Source organism: Passer domesticus, chromosome 15, assembly GCF_036417665.1.
Source record: "Passer domesticus isolate bPasDom1 chromosome 15, bPasDom1.hap1, whole genome shotgun sequence".
In the NCBI taxonomy this organism is placed as follows: Eukaryota; Metazoa; Chordata; class Aves; order Passeriformes; family Passeridae; genus Passer; species Passer domesticus.
The window spans coordinates 10,006,743-10,025,000 of record NC_087488.1 but is presented as its reverse complement, the minus strand read 5'-3'; the positions used below and the strand labels follow the sequence as shown (position 1 = coordinate 10,025,000).

Genomic DNA, 18,258 nt, shown 5'->3' with positions numbered 1-18,258 from the left:
CCCCCCGCCCGCCTGCCCGGCCGGCGCCGGGCCCCGGATGCAAGAGGCCGGCGGAGGGACGTCATTGTTCCCCGACGGACTGTAACAGTAGGCGGAGCGGGCCGGGCTGAGGCGGGGGCTGCGGCGAGGGGGACCCGGCAGCGCCGAGTCAAGCGGGGCCGAGCCAGGTAATGGGGCTGGGGGGCAGCGCCGGGCCCGGCGGCGGCCCCGGCACAGCCCGGCGGCACCGCGTGCGCCTCCCGCCTGGAAATCAATGGGCCGGGGGGAGGGGCCGGCCCGGGAAAGGGAAGGGAAAGCGACCGGCGGGAGCAGCCGGCTCAGCCCAGCCCAGCCCACCGCGCCGGGGCGCGGGCCGGGCGCCCGGCCGCTGCCCTCCTGGCTGGCGGGCAGCCGGAGGGGGTGGGACCCCCGGGCGGGGCGGGGCGCCGTCCCCAGCACGCGGCGGAGGGACCCAGCCCCGCCGCCGCCACCCCCTGGGCCGGCGGGACCGGCCCCCTCCCGGCGCGGCGGTGCTTCCTCGCCCGCCCGCCCTCTCCGGTACGCGCCGGGGTCCCGCCGGCGCCCGCATCTCCTTCCTTCTACTCCTGCCGCTGTCGGCGTGGGGGACTCGGCGTGGGTCCCCCGCGTCCCGGCGCAGGCGGGAGGGCGGCCGGGACGCCCCGGCCCCGCGTCCCGCCGCGGGAGCGGCGCTGTGCCCCGCCTGGCCCCGCGTTGTTCCCGCTCGGCGCGGCGCTGGCGGCTCCCGCGGCCCCTCCGCCCCGTGCCCGGGGGGCTTCGCGCTCGCTTCGCCGCCCCCCCACCCGCGTTGCCATGGGCACGGAGCCGCCGTTGGGCGCCGCCGCCGCGGTCCTGCCCCCGGGCCGGAATGGGACGCGGGCCCGGACAGGTCAGCACGGGGCCGGGCGGCGGAGGCGGCATGGCACGGGCGGGGAGCCGCGGGGCTGAGGGGCCGGGCGGTGTGAGGCTTAGAGGAGGAAGGGCGAGGCGGGAGCTCCTCCAGGGCCGGTTCGCGGCCCCCTCGCCTGCGCGTCGGGGTGGGTTTTGTTTTGTGTGTGTTTGGGCTCTTGCCGCGCTGAGCGCGGACATGTTGCGTGCGGTGCCCGTCCCTGCCCTGCCAGCGGCCTTTCACTGCCGGTGTCGGAACGCTTTCGGGCAGCGGGACCCCTGAGGCGGGCAGAGCGGGGGAAGCCGGGTGGGTGCTGCGGGCTTGGCGCTGGCGGGGCGGGCGGTTCGGTTGGGAGCGGGCTCCGGGGCTCGGGGCCGCCCGGAGCGAGGCGCTCGCGGGCGCTCGCGGCGCCGGGCTCGGTCCCGCCACAAGCAACGGCCCCGGGACACGGAGCTCGGAGCTGCCCCGCGCCGAGCGCTGCCCGCCGCCTGCTCCGCAAGGGTAAAAGCATTAATTACTTTCGCCTCTGCTGGCTTTAATTTTGTAACGAAAGTAAAACCAGCGCGGGGCGCGTGTTTGTGTTCTGCGCTGCCCCGGGGTGTTTTGCTCCCGGCGGCGTGTGCGGTGCGGTCGGTGCTGTAGCGAGGTGCCTCTGCCTGGGCTCCTGCTGGAGTGGTTTCCTCCTGCTCCTTGTTTCTGCCTCGGTGTTGCCGTGTGCCGCTCTTGTTTTTCAGCACTCGCTGCTGGAAGTGTTTGGTTTGTACTGAGATAAAGGCGCATACTCCCTGGCTGAACGCGGTTCTGTGAACGGGATCTTGTGTGTAACCCTCCTGAGCCGTGATTTATTGTATGCAAAGCGGAGACCAAACATAAATATTTAGATCCGAGTATTAACTGATGCGTGTTGTGATGAGACTGCGAAAAAAAAGAATCTAAACAACGCTGATGCATCACTCCAAATGGGAGGAAAGCAAGTGCTTGCTCTGTTTTGCTCGTCAGTATCACACTGTGAGAAGTCTGTTATGGGAATAGCAGAGGGGAAGAGAGCTCAATGCACATGGCAATGTGAATTTGTGTTCAGTGGTGGTACAGGAGCAGAACCTGCACTTACAGTGAGCAGTGGGAAAATATCTGTGTAATGTTTGTGCTACTTCATTGAAGAGACGTTATATCCAAATTAATTGTATTGACAGATTTTGAAAAAGTGGTGGATCTGAGTTATTCTTGGCATTCGTTGATATTTGCAGGTGTCTGGTGTTTGATATCTGGTAATCAGTTGTCAAAACTAAATTAGCAGCACCAATCAGTGCTACTCAGTTGTCAAAGATAAATTAAAAAATACGTGAGGCTTCCCTCATTGGTCAGTATAAGGCCAAACCTTTTTTGTGATAATATTCTTCTGTTTGCTTTTCACTGCAGTCTTGATTCTGTTTTTTGTCCTGCAAATAAGTTCATTATGTTGTTGAAAGCTCTTCCCTTTCCATCAGGAAGAGGTGTCACCCAGATCTGTAATTTGGAGTCTGGATCTTACCTGAAAATCACTAAGCCCAAGAACTGTCATCTTAGTCTTTGAAATGACCATGATGTCCTCATTTTTCAGTAACATAAGTGAATTTCCCTTTTTTTGTGTATTATCATCTCTAGAATGGAAAGTGTGTATAGAGTAGACTTTAAATTTACAATTTAGAGGGGGAAAAATCTAGTTCAAGGTTCCACACGTAATTTGCCTTTTGTGGGACTGGAAATTCTGCAATTTACTGTGCTTTGTTTAATCTACTGGAAGTTTCATCATTAGCAATCAAGTTGTGCCATGAATCTGAAACTGCTTCATGCTTTGTTCTCTCAGTTATTTTAGTGTTACAAAGCAGGTTATACTTTAAACCCTCAGTTATGTTTATAGTTTCCCTAAACTTGAACAGGCCCTATGTTATGGAGTACGACAGTAGTAAAAATTTACATATAGGAGTTGATATTGATCATGTAATTATTCAGCAGCTTGCTATGCACACAACATTACACATTTTTAAAGAGGTACCATCTTGAAATGTAATCAGCATTTTATAAAGGGCTTAGTATCAGTTATTGCCTTTATTCTTGAAGGCTGAGGATTTGTTTTGCTTTCTTTTGCGGTCATCATTTTCTTTTTATAGTTTACATTCCTCTTTTGTTTTTCCCTGGCGAAACAACTTTACATAAGTAGAACTGAAAAAGATGCTTTTGAATTCAACTTCTTGATTTATAAGTAAGCATTGTAAATGATGGGTGCAAAATACCACAAGGAGTGCTGCCAAAATTGTATCCAAACAAATAGTTCTTGGAAGGGCAAAAGAAACGCAGGTGGAAATAAATTTGCAAGTGTTTTCTAGCTCTTCTTTCCCAAGATTTCTCAGAGCTGTTTCCCATGCTCTGTGTCATCAGGGGTGTGTGGTTCCCAGGAGCAGGAAGATGTTGGCCAGCAATTCCTCCTGGATCTCAACAGGCCAGCACTTGATTGTGCCACTGCTCACAGCTTCTTTTAAGAAAAAGATCTTCGTAACTATAGTGGTTTAAAATCCCATGAAAGTGTAAGAAATGCCATCAGTCATTAACTCAGCAGAAGTTAAAAAAATATGGATGCAGTTTGGATGGAAAAAATCTTAGTGTGTTCAGTTGTGCATTGGGTGGAATTTTTTTGGTGTGTTTTGGGGTTTTGTTCCCTTGTTTGTAATCATTCTTAGTTGTTTAGTTCTTTGAGTCTAAGGGGCAGGGTCTGTCTTGGTCTTTCCTTTCTGGAATACACTGGACGTTCTTATGCCAAACAGAACTTTTGCCTTGTTACAGATATGAACAATGACCATAGTTAACAAGCCAAAATCTTCAAAGTCTAAAAAATCTTCCTCAAGACGGTCTGACAAATCTATGAAACCCCGTACTAAAAAAATGACGTCTCGCACTGCAAGTTTGGGCCGGGTACCTCCTACAGAAGATCCAAACAAAGTCTCTGTGGACAAAGGTCCTGGGGGGCATATTTATTGTAGATCATCTCAAAAATCAAAGCCTTTTGCCCAAAGAGATCTAGGTAAGTGTCTTCTGTTCTCCCTCCTTTTTGTTAAAAACAAAACCAAAGTAGGAGCAGGTTTTAGTTGTTGCATTGCTATAAAATGGACTATAACAAATAATGAGTTCAGCCACAGACTTCAATTTTGTGCATCCCCTAAGGCAGCTGCAGGGAGAGGTGTTGCAGAACTTTATCTATTTACAATTGATTTGTAAAGTACTTTTTATTTATGTAAAACCAAATAAGGGGAGCTTTTCATAATGCACGGATGTACCTGGGTCTCTTTTGTTCTGGAGAGAAAAGTACATTTTACCATGTCTATTCATGGCTTCCATTATTCACAAGTCTTTGAATAATAACACTGCCCAGGAAGATATCTGATATCTGTGGGGTTACTTTTTGTGCTGCTTACTTGTTTATCTGTCTGATTTTTCTTACTGCTTAACCACAAGTGTAAGTTTGTGGTTTAAATTACGATAAGGAAAAAAACAACAATTTAATTAAGAGATTAAAGGATATAGAGATAAAGAAATCAGGTACTAAAATCAGAGTGGTAGTTTGTGTCTTTTATTATAAGAATTACAACAGATGAATAAACTATTGTCCAAATGAGAGTGTTGACTAGCAAATTCACATGGCAGTGTTAAAGCTGTGCATCATGTGTTGTTGTGTTTTGGAGTAGAGCTGGTTCTTCAGCCTGCTCCTGCAGAATCCTACTTTTCAAATACCCTCTTTAAAACAAAACCAGTACAACTCTTTTTGAAACACAAATTTCTTGCAGTTGTTAATGATGGGATTGCTCCGCCACAAAGAATTCTTTTTCCACCTGAGAAAATCTGTATGGATTGGCAACAAACACAAAGTGTTGGAGTTGGGCTGCAGAACCTCGGCAACACTTGTTTCCTTAATTCTACTCTCCAGTGTTTGACCTACACGCCTCCTCTTGCCAACTACATGCTTTCACTTGAGCACACCAAGTCATGTGAGTATTTTCTAACACTATAAATCTGTTGGACAGCTCCAAAGGTGAAAGAAAAACGGGGTTCTGTGAAGAAAAGACTTAGTTGTCCTATTTTGCCTGTAGAAGCAGTTTTTGAATGAGGTCTTCAAGGTCTTTTCCAGCCTAAATGGTTCTGTGATTTTGCTAACAGGAAGCTCAGAATTATAGGGGGCATATAAAGTGAATTTGTTAATTTAATGTGCCACAGTAAAACTTAAAGAAAAGATAATTTCTTGCTTCATGTGAATAATGAAGTACATTGTAAAGTGAGGCATTTGATGAACATTTGGCATTTGGGTTTCTTGCTGGTAGAAAGGTGATAAAGTTTAGGATGTTGGCGTAAAAGATTCTTAGTCTTCACAGCTGAGATACTGCAGTGCACTAATACTGTGATAAATTACATGTTCAATCTTGACCCATTAAAAACCCAAACATTCTAGAAAGCACTACAAGCTAATATTTTATTAACTGAAATAGAAATTTGGGGGGGACTGTATTGAAATTTAGGCTAATTTTTTCTAAATAATTAAGTTTGTATTTTTTAAAGCCTGGAATTTGTGTTCTTTGAATTTTGTTTTTATACTTGACTTTATTAAGCCTAGGGGGGTTTCTTTTTATATCCATAAATGTGGAGTTATATCCTAAGGCACCTGTATGCTTTCTAGTCTAGTATCTTAATATGTATTCCTAGAAGTTTGATTGTGTTTTATTCCTATATATAAAATTATTTCAGTTAAGAATCATGGAATCATAGGAAAGAACCTTCAAAATTATTTCATTCCAATCCTCTGCCATGGGCAGGGACACCTTCCAGTGGGAGTGGTCCAGGCCAGGTTTTGAGCAGCCTGATCTGTAATTTAAGGAGTTTTGTTCTGTATACAATTCTCCGTAATAAAATGCCCCAGGACTGTTGGGATATTGACACCTTAGGAGAAGAAAATGTGCCACAGAGAGTGGACACTGCACCCACAACTTAGATTATTATTATTTTGGGGTGGGTTTTCCTTTTGGCAATGTGTGTTTGACTTGAATGGGATTCTTTCTTCTTTCACTAGGTCACGTAGAAGGATTCTGTATGATGTGCACAATGGAAAGTCACATCAACCAGGTCCTGTGTTGCTCTAATAATGCCATCAAACCTACGTCTGTTATCAATGGCCTTAAAAGTAAGTAGTTTGATATAGGTTGGGTTTTTTTTTTTTAATTTTACAGTGAGTTATTGGATGCATGTAAATAATTTTGATACCTTAAAGTAGAGGTATTTTAGAAATGTGTGTTTTCTTTCATTCTCTAAGAAATAAAAATAACCTTCTTATTTATTAGGAATAGGAAAACATTTCCACTTTGGCAGTCAAGAGGATGCACATGAATTCTTATGCTTCACTGTTGATGCTTTACAGAAAGCTTGCTTGAATGGAAGCACCAAGTAAGCATAAAATAATTAAATTTAAATATTTCCTAGCCCCTCTTACTACTTTATTTACTATCATGAATTAAAATCTATGTCCTTGGTTTTCATAAAACCAAAAATTGTTTGAGGAATTAACTCTGTGCTTTCAGTCTTCTGAGGTCTAACTCTTAATTTTTAATTTCCAGATTAGACAGATCTTCTCAAGCCACCACACTTATTTATCAAATATTTGGAGGATATCTAAGATCTCGAGGTACTTTTTAAAAAGATTTACTGTCTTTTGAACTGATCTGTGTCTTTTTGTCTGTCTGTAGCAAAGGAGTTTGTAGTTTCACTAAAGTAATGTGTATTAATAATTTAAATTCATGCAGTTAGTCTCATTCAAGTGATGTGAAGCATTTGTATTTTGATTCCAGTGAAGTGCTTGAACTGCAAAGCAGTGTCGGATACGTACGAGCCATTTCTCGACGTTACTTTGGATATAAAGGTAGGAATGTTTGTGAGCATGGGCTGAGATGTGTAAGGACTTAGAGAGCTTCGTAAAATAAAGTAATTTTGCTTAGAAACTTATCTTGTTAAAGCAAAAGAGCTTGGTAGTGGATGGTGGTGGATTGGACTTTGTTGTTCTGTGGAAGCCATGGAAATGTTCTCCATGTTTGGATTGGATTTAAGCTGGAAAAATAATAATTATGGCTACACAAACAATGATACAATCATACTTCTCAATTATTCTACTTCAATATACTTCTATTGTTAGACTGATGGGTTTGATTGTTCTCATTATTGATACCACAGAAACTGTCTGGCACTGCAAAATTTATTTATTTTGCAGTGGGATCATTTTGAAATGAGGCAAATACTCAGAGAACTCTGTTTCTGTCTCCTCCTTCACAGTGTTTGCTGGTTCACAGTAGGACACTTAAGTATAAACTAGCAAGGTTCTCTTTTAAAGTGCTTGTAAGTGCTTGAAATTTTGCAGTTCTTGTGACTTAGTGTTCTACTTTCTTTCTCCTCATCCAGGCAGTTACATCTGTCACCAGAGCTCTAGAACAATTTGTGAAACCGGAACAGCTGGATGGTGAAAATAGCTATAAGTGTAGCAAGTAAGATTATTGTTAATTACACCTTAATGCAAGATACATGTTCAATGCAGTGCATGACTTGGAGGATGAGTTATCTCTTGACTTTGTTTAGCAATAAGACAGACATGGCTTGCTGTTTCATTTAGTTTTGTTTACATAACTGATATACTGAAATCATTCAGTGCTTGGGAAATAATGCACTTGTTTCTGAATGAGTAATTTTTATATTTCCGTTTGAATATTTGGAAATACATGATAAGAATTGTATTGCTTACATTAGACTTTTCTTCCTAATACTGTTTGTGCTGGGCCTTGTCAGCCTTCCTGAGTGTGAAGTTGCTCACTCAAATACTCATGACCAGGAGTTAGAAGGTGTGTCTGATCAGTGGTGAGCTGGAGCACAGGGATGTGGGGTGAGAGGCAGCATCAGCTTAGTCACAAACACACAAACCCAGAAGCTCAGTCTTTTTGTGAGTTTGAAAAGAAAGGTTTGGTGCATGTACAGTGTAATTTCCATTGTTGGCAAACTATATTACTTTTCAGTTTCCTTTTTGTTTTATACCATTATTGTTTCTAATAACGATTACTACTGCCTGAAACCTTCATCTCTAAATACAAGTTTCAGAATTTTATGAACCACTTCTTTTTTTTTTCCTTATTCTGGGTGGCTCTCTTATTTTGTTCATTGGCTTTCTCCATCAGTTTGGAATTCTGCACCTTGTATTTTGATGTCAGTTTTAAAAGAGGTTCTTAAATCCTTTCTGTTTGTTACTCAGCAGTACTTTTCTTGACAATGTGAAGTGACATGTTTCAGTCTTTGTGCTGATGGTTGCATTTCAGAACTTGGTCTGTACCTCCTTTGAGTGTGCAGTGAAACAAAATTAACAATTTTGTTTTGAAGGACTGCTGAGGGTTTCAGTCTTTCCAGGCAACTTCAGTACAAGAAAACTCAATATTGTCCAATACCGTCTGCCTCTTGCAGAATGGCTCTTTCCTTCCAGTGATTTCTTTACATTTTTTACTGCCTTACCTTTTTGACATAAGAAAGATACATGTTCAGGCATTTATTTGGCTATCAAGAGATAATGTCCTAAATCCTGTTGAGCTGTCTCTAATATCCTTCTACATTCTGTCTATTAACAAAGCTGAAATGCAGTTTATGGCTTTAAGAAAAGATCTAACATTATACAAGCAAAATATCATTCAAATAGCATAAGCATATGTGAGAGACGAAAACTTGTTTGACTTCTGGGTGAGAAAAGACTATAATGTTAAAAATATGTCTGTGCTTGTTTTAAAGGTGTAAAAAGATGGTTCCAGCATCAAAGAGATACACAATACATCGCTCTTCCAATGTTCTCACAATATCACTGAAAAGATTTGCAAATTTTACAGGTGGAAAGATCAACAAGGTATGTTTGCAGCTGGAATGCTGCTTTTTCTTCTTGTAATGGGCATTTCCCAAAGATGAATACTCATTTTAAAGTTGTTCATATGTCAGGCAGTAACTATAGTGTAGGAGAAGTTGATATAGCAACTTAGCAGCTGTGGCTGTTACTTTTTTTTTTAATACTGGTAGAGTTCTTAATAAGAACATACCTTTCCCTTAAAGAGCTAATTCTGTGGAAAATAGCTCCCTGCAGCTTAAGTTATTAAATGTTGTTTCTGAGAAGAGGCATTTTCAAGCGAATGGAAAAATATGTAGTTCTGGTCTATGTCTTTTTCAGGCTGTTCCATGAAGTATTTCAGGATAACTTTTGAATCTTCTTTGTCTTTGTTTAGGATGTAAAATACCCTGAATATTTGGATCTTCGAGCATATATGTCCCAATCTATTGGAGAGCCCCTCATCTATGCTTTATATGCAGTTCTTGTACATAGTGGCTTCAACTGTAATGCTGGACACTATCTCTGCTTCATCAAGGTAGAGATCAGCTCAGCTTCTAACAGGATACAATTTTTGCTGCCAAAGAAATTAAAATGTAGCTGTTAACCACTGGTTTTAGGGGAAAACATTGCATCATGTGCTTTGTTTGCTTTGTTTTGGTATGCTTTGTTCTGCAGTGCTCTATCTGCGATGTCCTTTGGAACACATGCAATTCATCTGAAGATATTCTGTCTTTGTTTGCAGGCTGGTAATGGACTTTGGTACCGAATGAATGATGCCTCAGTAGAGCTTTCTGATATCAAAACAGTTCTCAATCAGCAAGCTTATGTACTTTTTTATATCAGGTAATAACACCAGATGTGCTCAGAACATTTTTACTGTCAAGTTGCTGATACTTTCCTTGTTTCAAAGTCTTTTTATTTTCACTCTAGGAAAGTATTACTATTTGTATATTTCTAAGTGGAAGTTCCCTGTATCATTTATTACCTTTCATTGCTTGACCTTAAACTTCTACACGTGGGTGCACTGCCTTCTATCTGCTCACTGTAGCTGGCCAGTTTAGAAAAGAGGAGCAGTCATGGCCATAGATGGTGTGAGGCTGAATCATTGCTCTGGAAAGGACAGCCATCGTAGGAAAACCATTATCTAACCTTCAGTTTGTAGTCCTGCCTTAATCTTCAAGACGTGTCTTCAAGTCGTATTCACTGTTGCTGAGGTTATGGGGTGGGTTTAACCCTGGAAGGGGCTGAAGGAAGAGCTGTGAGCTGTTGCCTTGTGCCCGCAGGCGCTACGACCTGACGCTGGGGGAGCGCGCCTTCTACCTGCCCGCGCCCTCCTACCCGCGCTCCTTCCTGGGCCAGCGCGGCGCCAGCAGCAAGCAGGCTGCCTTCATGGGACCACGGCTGCCTCCCCACATGATCAAGGTGACTGATAGCACCGAGTTACAGTGGGTTTTTTTTGAGTTTTGGTTTCCCTCCCACACTGCAGGTTTCTTCACAGCCCTCATGCTAGAGGCAGTTGCTCAAATTGGCTGATCCTTAATTGTGCAGCCATGCCACTTTGTTACTTTACCCTTCCAGCTCAGCTTTCTAAAGCTTGGGAGCTGTGCTCTTGAGATAATTTAAGTAGTCCAATAATGCCTAAGTAATTTAAATTTAAAAAGTAAATATCTGCCCGTCCCTATCAGTGTCACTTTAGTTGAGACAATGATAGAATACAAATTGTCTTGTTCCTGAGTACTAGGAGAATTATTCCAGTGTTGTTGGAGAGTCTTAAAAAAACTTTTAATAGCTTTAGTCAATGTTAAGTTGTTTGGGTGGGTGTCAAACTGATGGTCATTTGATTCCAAAGGCAGGATTTACACACACCCATTGGACGTGCACGTATATGGGGAGGGAGGTGAGGTTTCTTCTTGGGTATTGAGGCAATCTATAGAATTATTTAGTTTGAGAATCTAATATTGTAAAATTTCTTGTGCTGTGTGTTTGAACATGTCCATCTTACAATCTCTTCAAATCCAGAGTTCAAGTCGTTTAAATGGAAATGGACCCTTAAAAGAGGATCCCAGTACTGTTGGTGTTGCTGTAAAAAGGCCGTCTTCAGCTCCACCAACAGCTTGTGTTCAAAACTGGGCGATTTCCAGGCCTTCAATGGCAGACCCTTCCAAAACGCAGAAGATCACGATCAGTATTCACAACAAGCTGCCCCCACGGCAGGCGGTGCCGCAGGCGGAGTGTCCGAGCAGCGCTGTGGAGGAGGAGGATCTGAAGCCCCTTCCTTCAGCCACAATTACAAACTCTTCTGCAGCAGAGCCTACCTCAAACCTCTCCACAGTGTCAGTTGCTACTAATGTCTCCAAGCAGGAGGTTCCTGATGAGATCTTTGTTGAGCCAGCAGTGAATGGAAACCCTAAGCTCTGTGCTGATAACGTGGTTCCTTACGGTGCAGAGCCTTCAGGAAAATCCGAGGAGTCCAAGGGCTTGTTCAAAAGGCATTGCAACGTCATTTCTTCCAATGGAATTCTGATTGGGAAGGTGGTCCGTACATTGCATAATTCCCATTCATCCTGTCAGAATGCTGAAGAGAGATCCCAGCATGAGCTGCCAAAAATTGATTCCCTAAATGGTGCTATTAGTTTAGATAATGAATATAAAGAAAATGGACTGAAACTTGATGATTCCACTTGCCAAGTCCAACCCGTTAAACCTTCTGAGATTTTCTTCTCTAAAGCAAATGGAGTGCTTGAAGCGGTGAGTTACATTTGTTCATCTGCACTTTCTCACCTATGATATATTCAATATTCATGAATACTACAATGGAATACCAAGAAAACACAGCACAGATTTTATTCTAACCCTTTGTGCTATTATCCCATTGAATTTGCAGAGCTGAGCTAACATATGACATGTCAACATAAGAGAAGTTCAGGGAGATAATAAGTTTCATAAAATACATTTTTGGGAGGAGGGGGTGACGTGGGAAGAGTGCAGGTATCTCTGTGATCTTGTGTAACATCTAATGTTGTCAGCAGTAGTTTTCTGCTAAATATAGCTTTTTTTTTTCTCTTTGTTAACTTCTGTGTTTTAATTGTAGATGCCTAAAGCTTTGTCACCAGATCCTCAAGGTATCTTAGACTCTCTTACGTACAGCCAGTTGAACAGCTTGTCAGAGGAAAAGAGGTAAAATGACTACACTGATTAAAACAAGTTTTCATACAAATTTATTACTATTTTACCCATTTTAAGTAATACTTAAGATATTTACATGAGTACAGAGAATTCCACAGTGTGCATCTGGTAGTGCACACATCAGCACTGGGCACAAATTATTCTGATACAAAATACAGTCAGATGCCTCCTGTAAAACTTTCACAGGATGTTTTTACATTTTTCTTCCATTGTCTGGAATACTTTTTCTATTCCTCTTTCCCTTTTTTGCATCCTAGGATGAGTGAATGCAAATTCCCACAGTCTGCTCTCCCACTTGAGACAGTGGGAAATCTGTGTGTTTCCCTTTTTTCTAGCTGGGGAAGAGCAAATACAGTTGTTCTGGCTATTGATGAGACTCAGAGCTGCAAGTGGAAGGAGTTGGATGTGTTGGGGATGGGTTTTTAAGGCAAAGCTGAGAGAAGAAAAACTCAAGTCAATGTCTTTCAGAGTTTTGCATTAGTAGTTTGTTTTTTTTAGGAGATTTTACTCCTAACATCTTTTAGGTGGACATTTTCAAGTTAAAAATATGTTTCTATTTTTCTGCAGTGTCTCTGGACCTCAGAAATCTTCTGACAGTGATGGAGTTACAGATACTGTAGTGATGGAAGCACTGTTTGCCTATGAAGAATCCAGGAAGGTTCCTTCCAACTTTAGCTGTGAGGTTGAGAAACTTTTTACTCAATCAGATTCTGAAACCGTTTTTACCAAAGAAGAAGTTGCTGAAAGTATTATAACAAAAGCTGATAATGCACATCTCAATATCAATGGTCAGCACAAGGTTAGGAAAAAATCCTTGGATAGTGAAGGTGAATTCCTTGGGCAGTGTGAGTCTGAAGACATCAGAGATAAGGACAAACTAAGAAGATCAAAAGAACCTGAACTCATTTCAAAAGAAAATCCTTTGTACATCAAAGGATCTCCTGAGAGCAAAGAGAAATTAGGGCAAATTTCCTCTATAAAGCCTGACATTGAATGTAGTTCTAAAAAACTTGCATCTCTAGATATTACAGATAAATGCCAAGATACAAAGGACATTTCTAATAACTATGTAGAGGTACCACCCGTTAATGACTCTTCTATTACAAAGCTGGATAAAGTATTGGAAAGTCAATTTTCTAGAGCAGATGAGGGACTGAGTAATAAAATATGTGAAGATGATGATAAACATATGAAAAAAAATAAGAAAAAAATCCATGACTCTAAAAGGACTGACAAAGAGCACTACCGGAGGAAGAGAGAAAACTCGGACACGGAGGAGAAGGAGAGGCAAACCAGAAACAAAGCAGATGATCATTCCCACAGGAGGAGGAGCTCTCACAGCATGGAAACAAACAGGCAAAGCCGTCACAAGCAGGAGTATTGCAGCGAGAGCAAGTACAGATCCTCCCACAACGAGAGAAACAGTCCCAGTAATGGCAGGAGCTCAGGAAAATATTCTCGTTACAGATCCCGAAGCAGAGAAAGGACAGATCCAGACAGGAATAGGTATTATTATTCCAAAGGAGACAGACCTTGGATTAGAGAAAGATACTATCAAGATGAACCACGGAGATGGGATAAATGCAGGTACTACAATGATTATTATTCCTCCCATGGAACAAGGGATGGTAGGGAGAGGAGGTCCTCTCATTGTGATAAAGACTATGACAAATTGAGCCAAGCTTACAGCAGGTCACACAAGGATTATCACTGCAAAAGCAGATGGGCTCACAGCACACTCTCCCGAGAGGAGGATGTGCATCACTTCAGCAGCCACAGAGCAAACTTCCACCACTGTTCAGTACCTCAGCAGCACTCGGAAAAATATTCCCGCGAAAGGCACGCACTTCCCCCAGTGTCAGCTCACTCAAACTTTGAGGACTCTTCCCGGGACAGCGAAAAAGAAAAACTAAGAAATGGCAAAAGAAAATACTCCCACCAAGAAGAAAGTGGAAGTGACATAGAAAAGAAATGCAGAAAGACAGATGACCAAAGAATCAAAAAGTATAAGAAGGTCAAGAAGAAAAAGAAGTCCAAAGATAAACATCGAGAGAAGGATTACAAGTAAGCAAGGATTCCAGCATAATCAGCAATTTTTTCCTAATTATTTTCTGGGTATTTCTCATGTCTGCCTTTTTTTCATTGTTTCTAAGTAACTTATCTGTCATAATGTGACGGGATCATGTTATTAGGTTGGCCAAGAGAAGATAGGAAAGATGTTGCTGAATTGTGTTAGAACACTAGAGCTGGACAATGTAGACAGAATAACATCTGCACACCGTTCTTGATTAGGTTACAATTTTAATTTTTTTTTTTAATTCCCCATATGCCTGTTAACAATTTGTGTACAAACCACGACCTCTTGTCCTTCAATCTGAGGGCTTAAGATTGCTGCAACTAAATTAACTTAGATATGCAGAAAGTACCACAAAGTAGCAGACACTCTGCAAGTCGTCACCTGTGGTAAATAAATAACATTTCATATATACATCAAGTGCCACATCTGTTTTTCCATTTTTAACTTGCATGTTTCCTTCAGACTTTATGATTTGGATTGCTCTGTGCTCCACTTTGACAATGACAATCGCAAACATAAGAAAAAGAAGAAAAAGAAGAAGCACGACAGGAAACTGAAAGACTTATTGGAATATTTAGATCCTCGTTTCCAGAAGAAAACATGGGAGAAGAAGGAAGAATCCCGTCCTCCAGATGACCATTTATGTGAGCAATACAGAAACCAGGGCAGTAAACAACCCTACAAGGAAGAGAAGCCTTCTGGTGCAGGTGACAGCAAGAAATACAGCTCCATGGCATCCACTGAGTATGTCAGAGGTGAGCCCTGGGGTGCTGGCAGGACTCCTGGCTGTTCACAACCATCTTTAAATGCTTGGGAGATCAAATCCCTGGGTTTTATCACAGTATCGTGGCAGGGGGTTGGAAATAGATGATCCTTAAGAACCCTTCCAACCCAAACCATTCTATAATTTAAATAAAATACTACATTCAGTTGTTCATAGCATAGAAACAGTGCAGGTTGCTCACTCAGAATAGCAGGAGTTGGTGGTAATAGTGAAATATTGTTGGTCCAGGTGTAGCTCTGCCTTCTAAGCACAGCTGTCAAACCTCCAGAGGACACTTCACAATTTAACACCTGGAGAGTGTTAAATTCCTGCTATTGTTTTATTCAGTTGTTGGATTTTTCTGTTAGGATAGGCTTAACAATACACAGAAGTGGGCTGAGGAAACAGCTCTTTCCCAATTTTTAACACTTGAAAAAGTCTGTCTTGTGCTTCTTACAAAAAACCCAAATATGAATTTGTGTGCCTGACTAAATTTACACTGAGCTCTCAGCTGTTGCTTGTCATAATCTCAACTTGGGCTGGCAGTAGATAAATTAATTAGTTTAAATTAATTAGCTCTAAAATTATGTAATGAAGATGATTGCACACTGCAACAAATTCAACATCTAAAATCAAACTTGACAACATTTCCCATGAAATTTTTGCTGAACAGAAGTGTTTATTATAGAAATAAAATCTTATTAAATGCCTGTTATCTGACATAAACCAGGTCCAGTTACTCATCTATTTTAATGGAAAACCAAAACAGTCCCCTAACTGCTTTACTCAAAGAGAAGTGAAGTAATCCCTGAGGAAGACAGCTCACAATCCAAAAGCAATTTTAATTGTACAATTGTCTACGTTTTATACCTACCCAAAGTTTAATTGGGTTAATGATCACTGACAGTTCTGATCATTTCTAGTCTTGTTGAAACTTTCAATATAGCACACAAAAAATTGGAGAAGTTTAATCTTGAAATTCTGGAAAATTAAAATCTCTTTCATGGGGTTTCCAAAATTGTGCAAATTGCTACAGTTTTGTTGCACTGAAATCTTGCACTGAAAAGTTTGCTCAAGGCAAAGGGGAAGGTGCATTTGTGGAAAACTGATTGTATTTTAAGACACAGATAACCAAAAGTTGTATTCTAAAAATACAGAGTGGAGGGAAAGCTGATTGTTCACCCATTATTCTTTAATGAGAAAAAATTAAGAAATTAATTGAGGTCTTTCAAATCCTAATGTTGTAAAAGGAGACTTTTTTATGATACTCATGTACAAAATAACCCTTATTGCCCTAAAAGGGTCTGTTCTAGCTGAGAAATCAGGAACTAAACAGAATGCAATGCTCGTGCTCAGGCTGGTTTGGCCTTGGTGATGCTGTGGCCAGCAGGTGGCAAACTCGGGTTTTTCCGAAGCAGGTTTGGTGAGGAGTTGGATGTTCTGCATCTCCTTGCCCAGGGCAGGGCACAGAGCCTGGGCAGTGCAGGGAAGGAGAAGGAGCTGTTTGTTCATTGCTGAACCACACGAGGGGGAGACCAGGGCTGGCCAAAGCAGTTTAAGTCTTGGGAATTTTAATATTTCCTCAAGTCCATGGATGTTAATTAGCTCCATCTTCTGGAATGTCAGTCTTTTTTATTTTTTTTTTTAATGGGTCTCAAGTAGGATTCTGTGTTGGATGGAAGCTGCTTTCAAGAGAGGCCACTTTGGCTCTGTTTTTAGAGTATTTAATGTCCCTCAAGGCAGGGACAGGAGAGGAACCACTGAGGAATTGTGAGGTTGTACCTTTTCACCCAACTCCTGTTATTTTGAATAAATTAATAAGGATGACAACACCTAGTGATAAGTTGTTGTTTAAGGAAAGTTTATACAGGAGAGGGGAAGGAGCAGCTTTGAAGCAGTTCTTTCCTACCTTCCCACACGTGCTGTCCAGCAAGTTTCTGAAGGCTCTGCCTTGGTGGCTACAATTTGGTCAGCCTGACCACAAGATTGTTACTGAAACAAGGATACTTTCTAGGCAGAACTTCAATTACACGTGATTCAGCCAAGATCCAGCACTTGCTGTTGAAGCAGGTGGCTCTGTCCTGAGGCTCTGTACAGTTCTGCAGCCTTAGCCTGGAACTGGGGTGCACTTGGAACCTGTCCTGAGGGAGCAGATGGAGCTGGGGCAGCTTGGAGCTTTGTTTTTTAGAAATCAACCCCCTGAGACTGTTTAATGTTAAATGTCACAGCAGGACTGACCTTGTTTCCTTTTGCCTTTCAGATGTGGAGCTGACTGATGAAAGCCTTCAATACTCAGACTGAACCCACCACCAACCCCAAGGACTTCTGACCACCAACCCCAACAACCCTTCACCTTCAAAACCAACAACTTCTCATCATCAAAACCAACGACTTCTTACCTTCAACGACTTCTTACCTTCAAACCTGACATTACCAATAGTGACCATCAAAACTTAAGATTTATTATCAATTACCATCAAGACAAAATCCAGTCATAAGTGGTGCTTAACATTTCTGTACAGAATTTTACCATATAAGAACTTTTTTTTAGTTTTTAACTTGAGACTTTCTTTTTTAAAATATACTTCTAATCCAAAAGGGTGAAAACTTTTTACAACTGCTGAACATTGTAAATTACCACATAAATATCTCACTGAGCTGAGATAATGCCCTGGAATAGACCATCTCAAATGCTGCTTAATTACAGACTCAGGTTGACTTTATGTTATTCATGTAATGTTACTCCAAGTTAAGACATCTGGTGCAAGAGCGACCAGGAATTATAAAAGTTGCAACTGACAGTCTGTATATTTAATTTAAAGACTTATTTAAAACTTCACAAGTTTTGCAAGAGCTTCATTTTTTTTTTCTGTGGTCTGACACTAGAAACTAATTTACTTCACATTTGAGTTATATTCAAGATCTGAAGAAAATCTTCTGGTTTTCGACATTGTGAAACAACAAATATGCAGTTCTGAATGTATCTCTCAAGACTATTTGTATATTGTTCCATATGTTTTTATTACATTTTCTTAATATACTGTCATTTGTCTTAAGTCTCAGTTGTCTGTTTTGTCTCTCTAAAGTGTCTAGTTACAGACAAATTCATACTGTGATTTTTATTTTTATTATTAAATGCTATCAAACTGTGATGCACTTATTATTCACTGGTCCTGCATCAGGAGATGAGTGGGGAACCTGTATTAAATACAGTTCATCTGAATAATCTGTCTGGTTTATACAAGCTGTGTTGTTCAGAGATGTCTAAAGTTTGATCTTTGTTTTTTTAAAGATAAAAAGCACTTGCCCCACTGTAAATATATAGCATGTAAAATTTATATAGTATATAAATACAGCAAAGTTAAAATGGATTTTTACTTGAGTTTTACTTGAGTTATTTAACATGCATTGTGTCATGGGAGCTGACA

At 41.6% G+C, this 18,258-nt stretch overlaps 1 protein-coding gene across 4 annotated transcripts; it reads left to right on the top strand.

Moving 5' to 3' along the window:
- The first annotated feature begins 26 nt into the window (after positions 1-26).
- USP42 (ubiquitin specific peptidase 42) lies at positions 27-17,886 on the top strand. Of its 4 annotated transcripts, none has more exons than XM_064389900.1 (17): positions 27-167; positions 3,707-3,944; positions 4,705-4,905; positions 5,979-6,089; positions 6,247-6,349; positions 6,520-6,587; positions 6,751-6,821; positions 7,355-7,437; positions 8,717-8,828; positions 9,199-9,339; positions 9,547-9,647; positions 10,088-10,226; positions 10,824-11,552; positions 11,896-11,981; positions 12,558-14,054; positions 14,530-14,822; positions 17,091-17,886. In XM_064389900.1, the coding sequence occupies exons 2-17, from the start codon at positions 3,716-3,718 to the stop codon at positions 17,129-17,131; spliced, it is 4,005 nt and encodes a 1,334-aa protein (XP_064245970.1). In that variant the 5' UTR covers positions 27-167; positions 3,707-3,715; the 3' UTR covers positions 17,132-17,886. The 4 variants fall into 4 exon arrangements, with proteins under 4 accessions (XP_064245970.1, XP_064245969.1, XP_064245972.1 ...); XM_064389899.1 differs by lacking the exon at positions 27-167 and adding an exon at positions 581-886; XM_064389902.1 differs by lacking the exon at positions 27-167 and adding an exon at positions 968-1,034.
- The last annotated feature ends 372 nt before the right edge of the window (positions 17,887-18,258 follow it).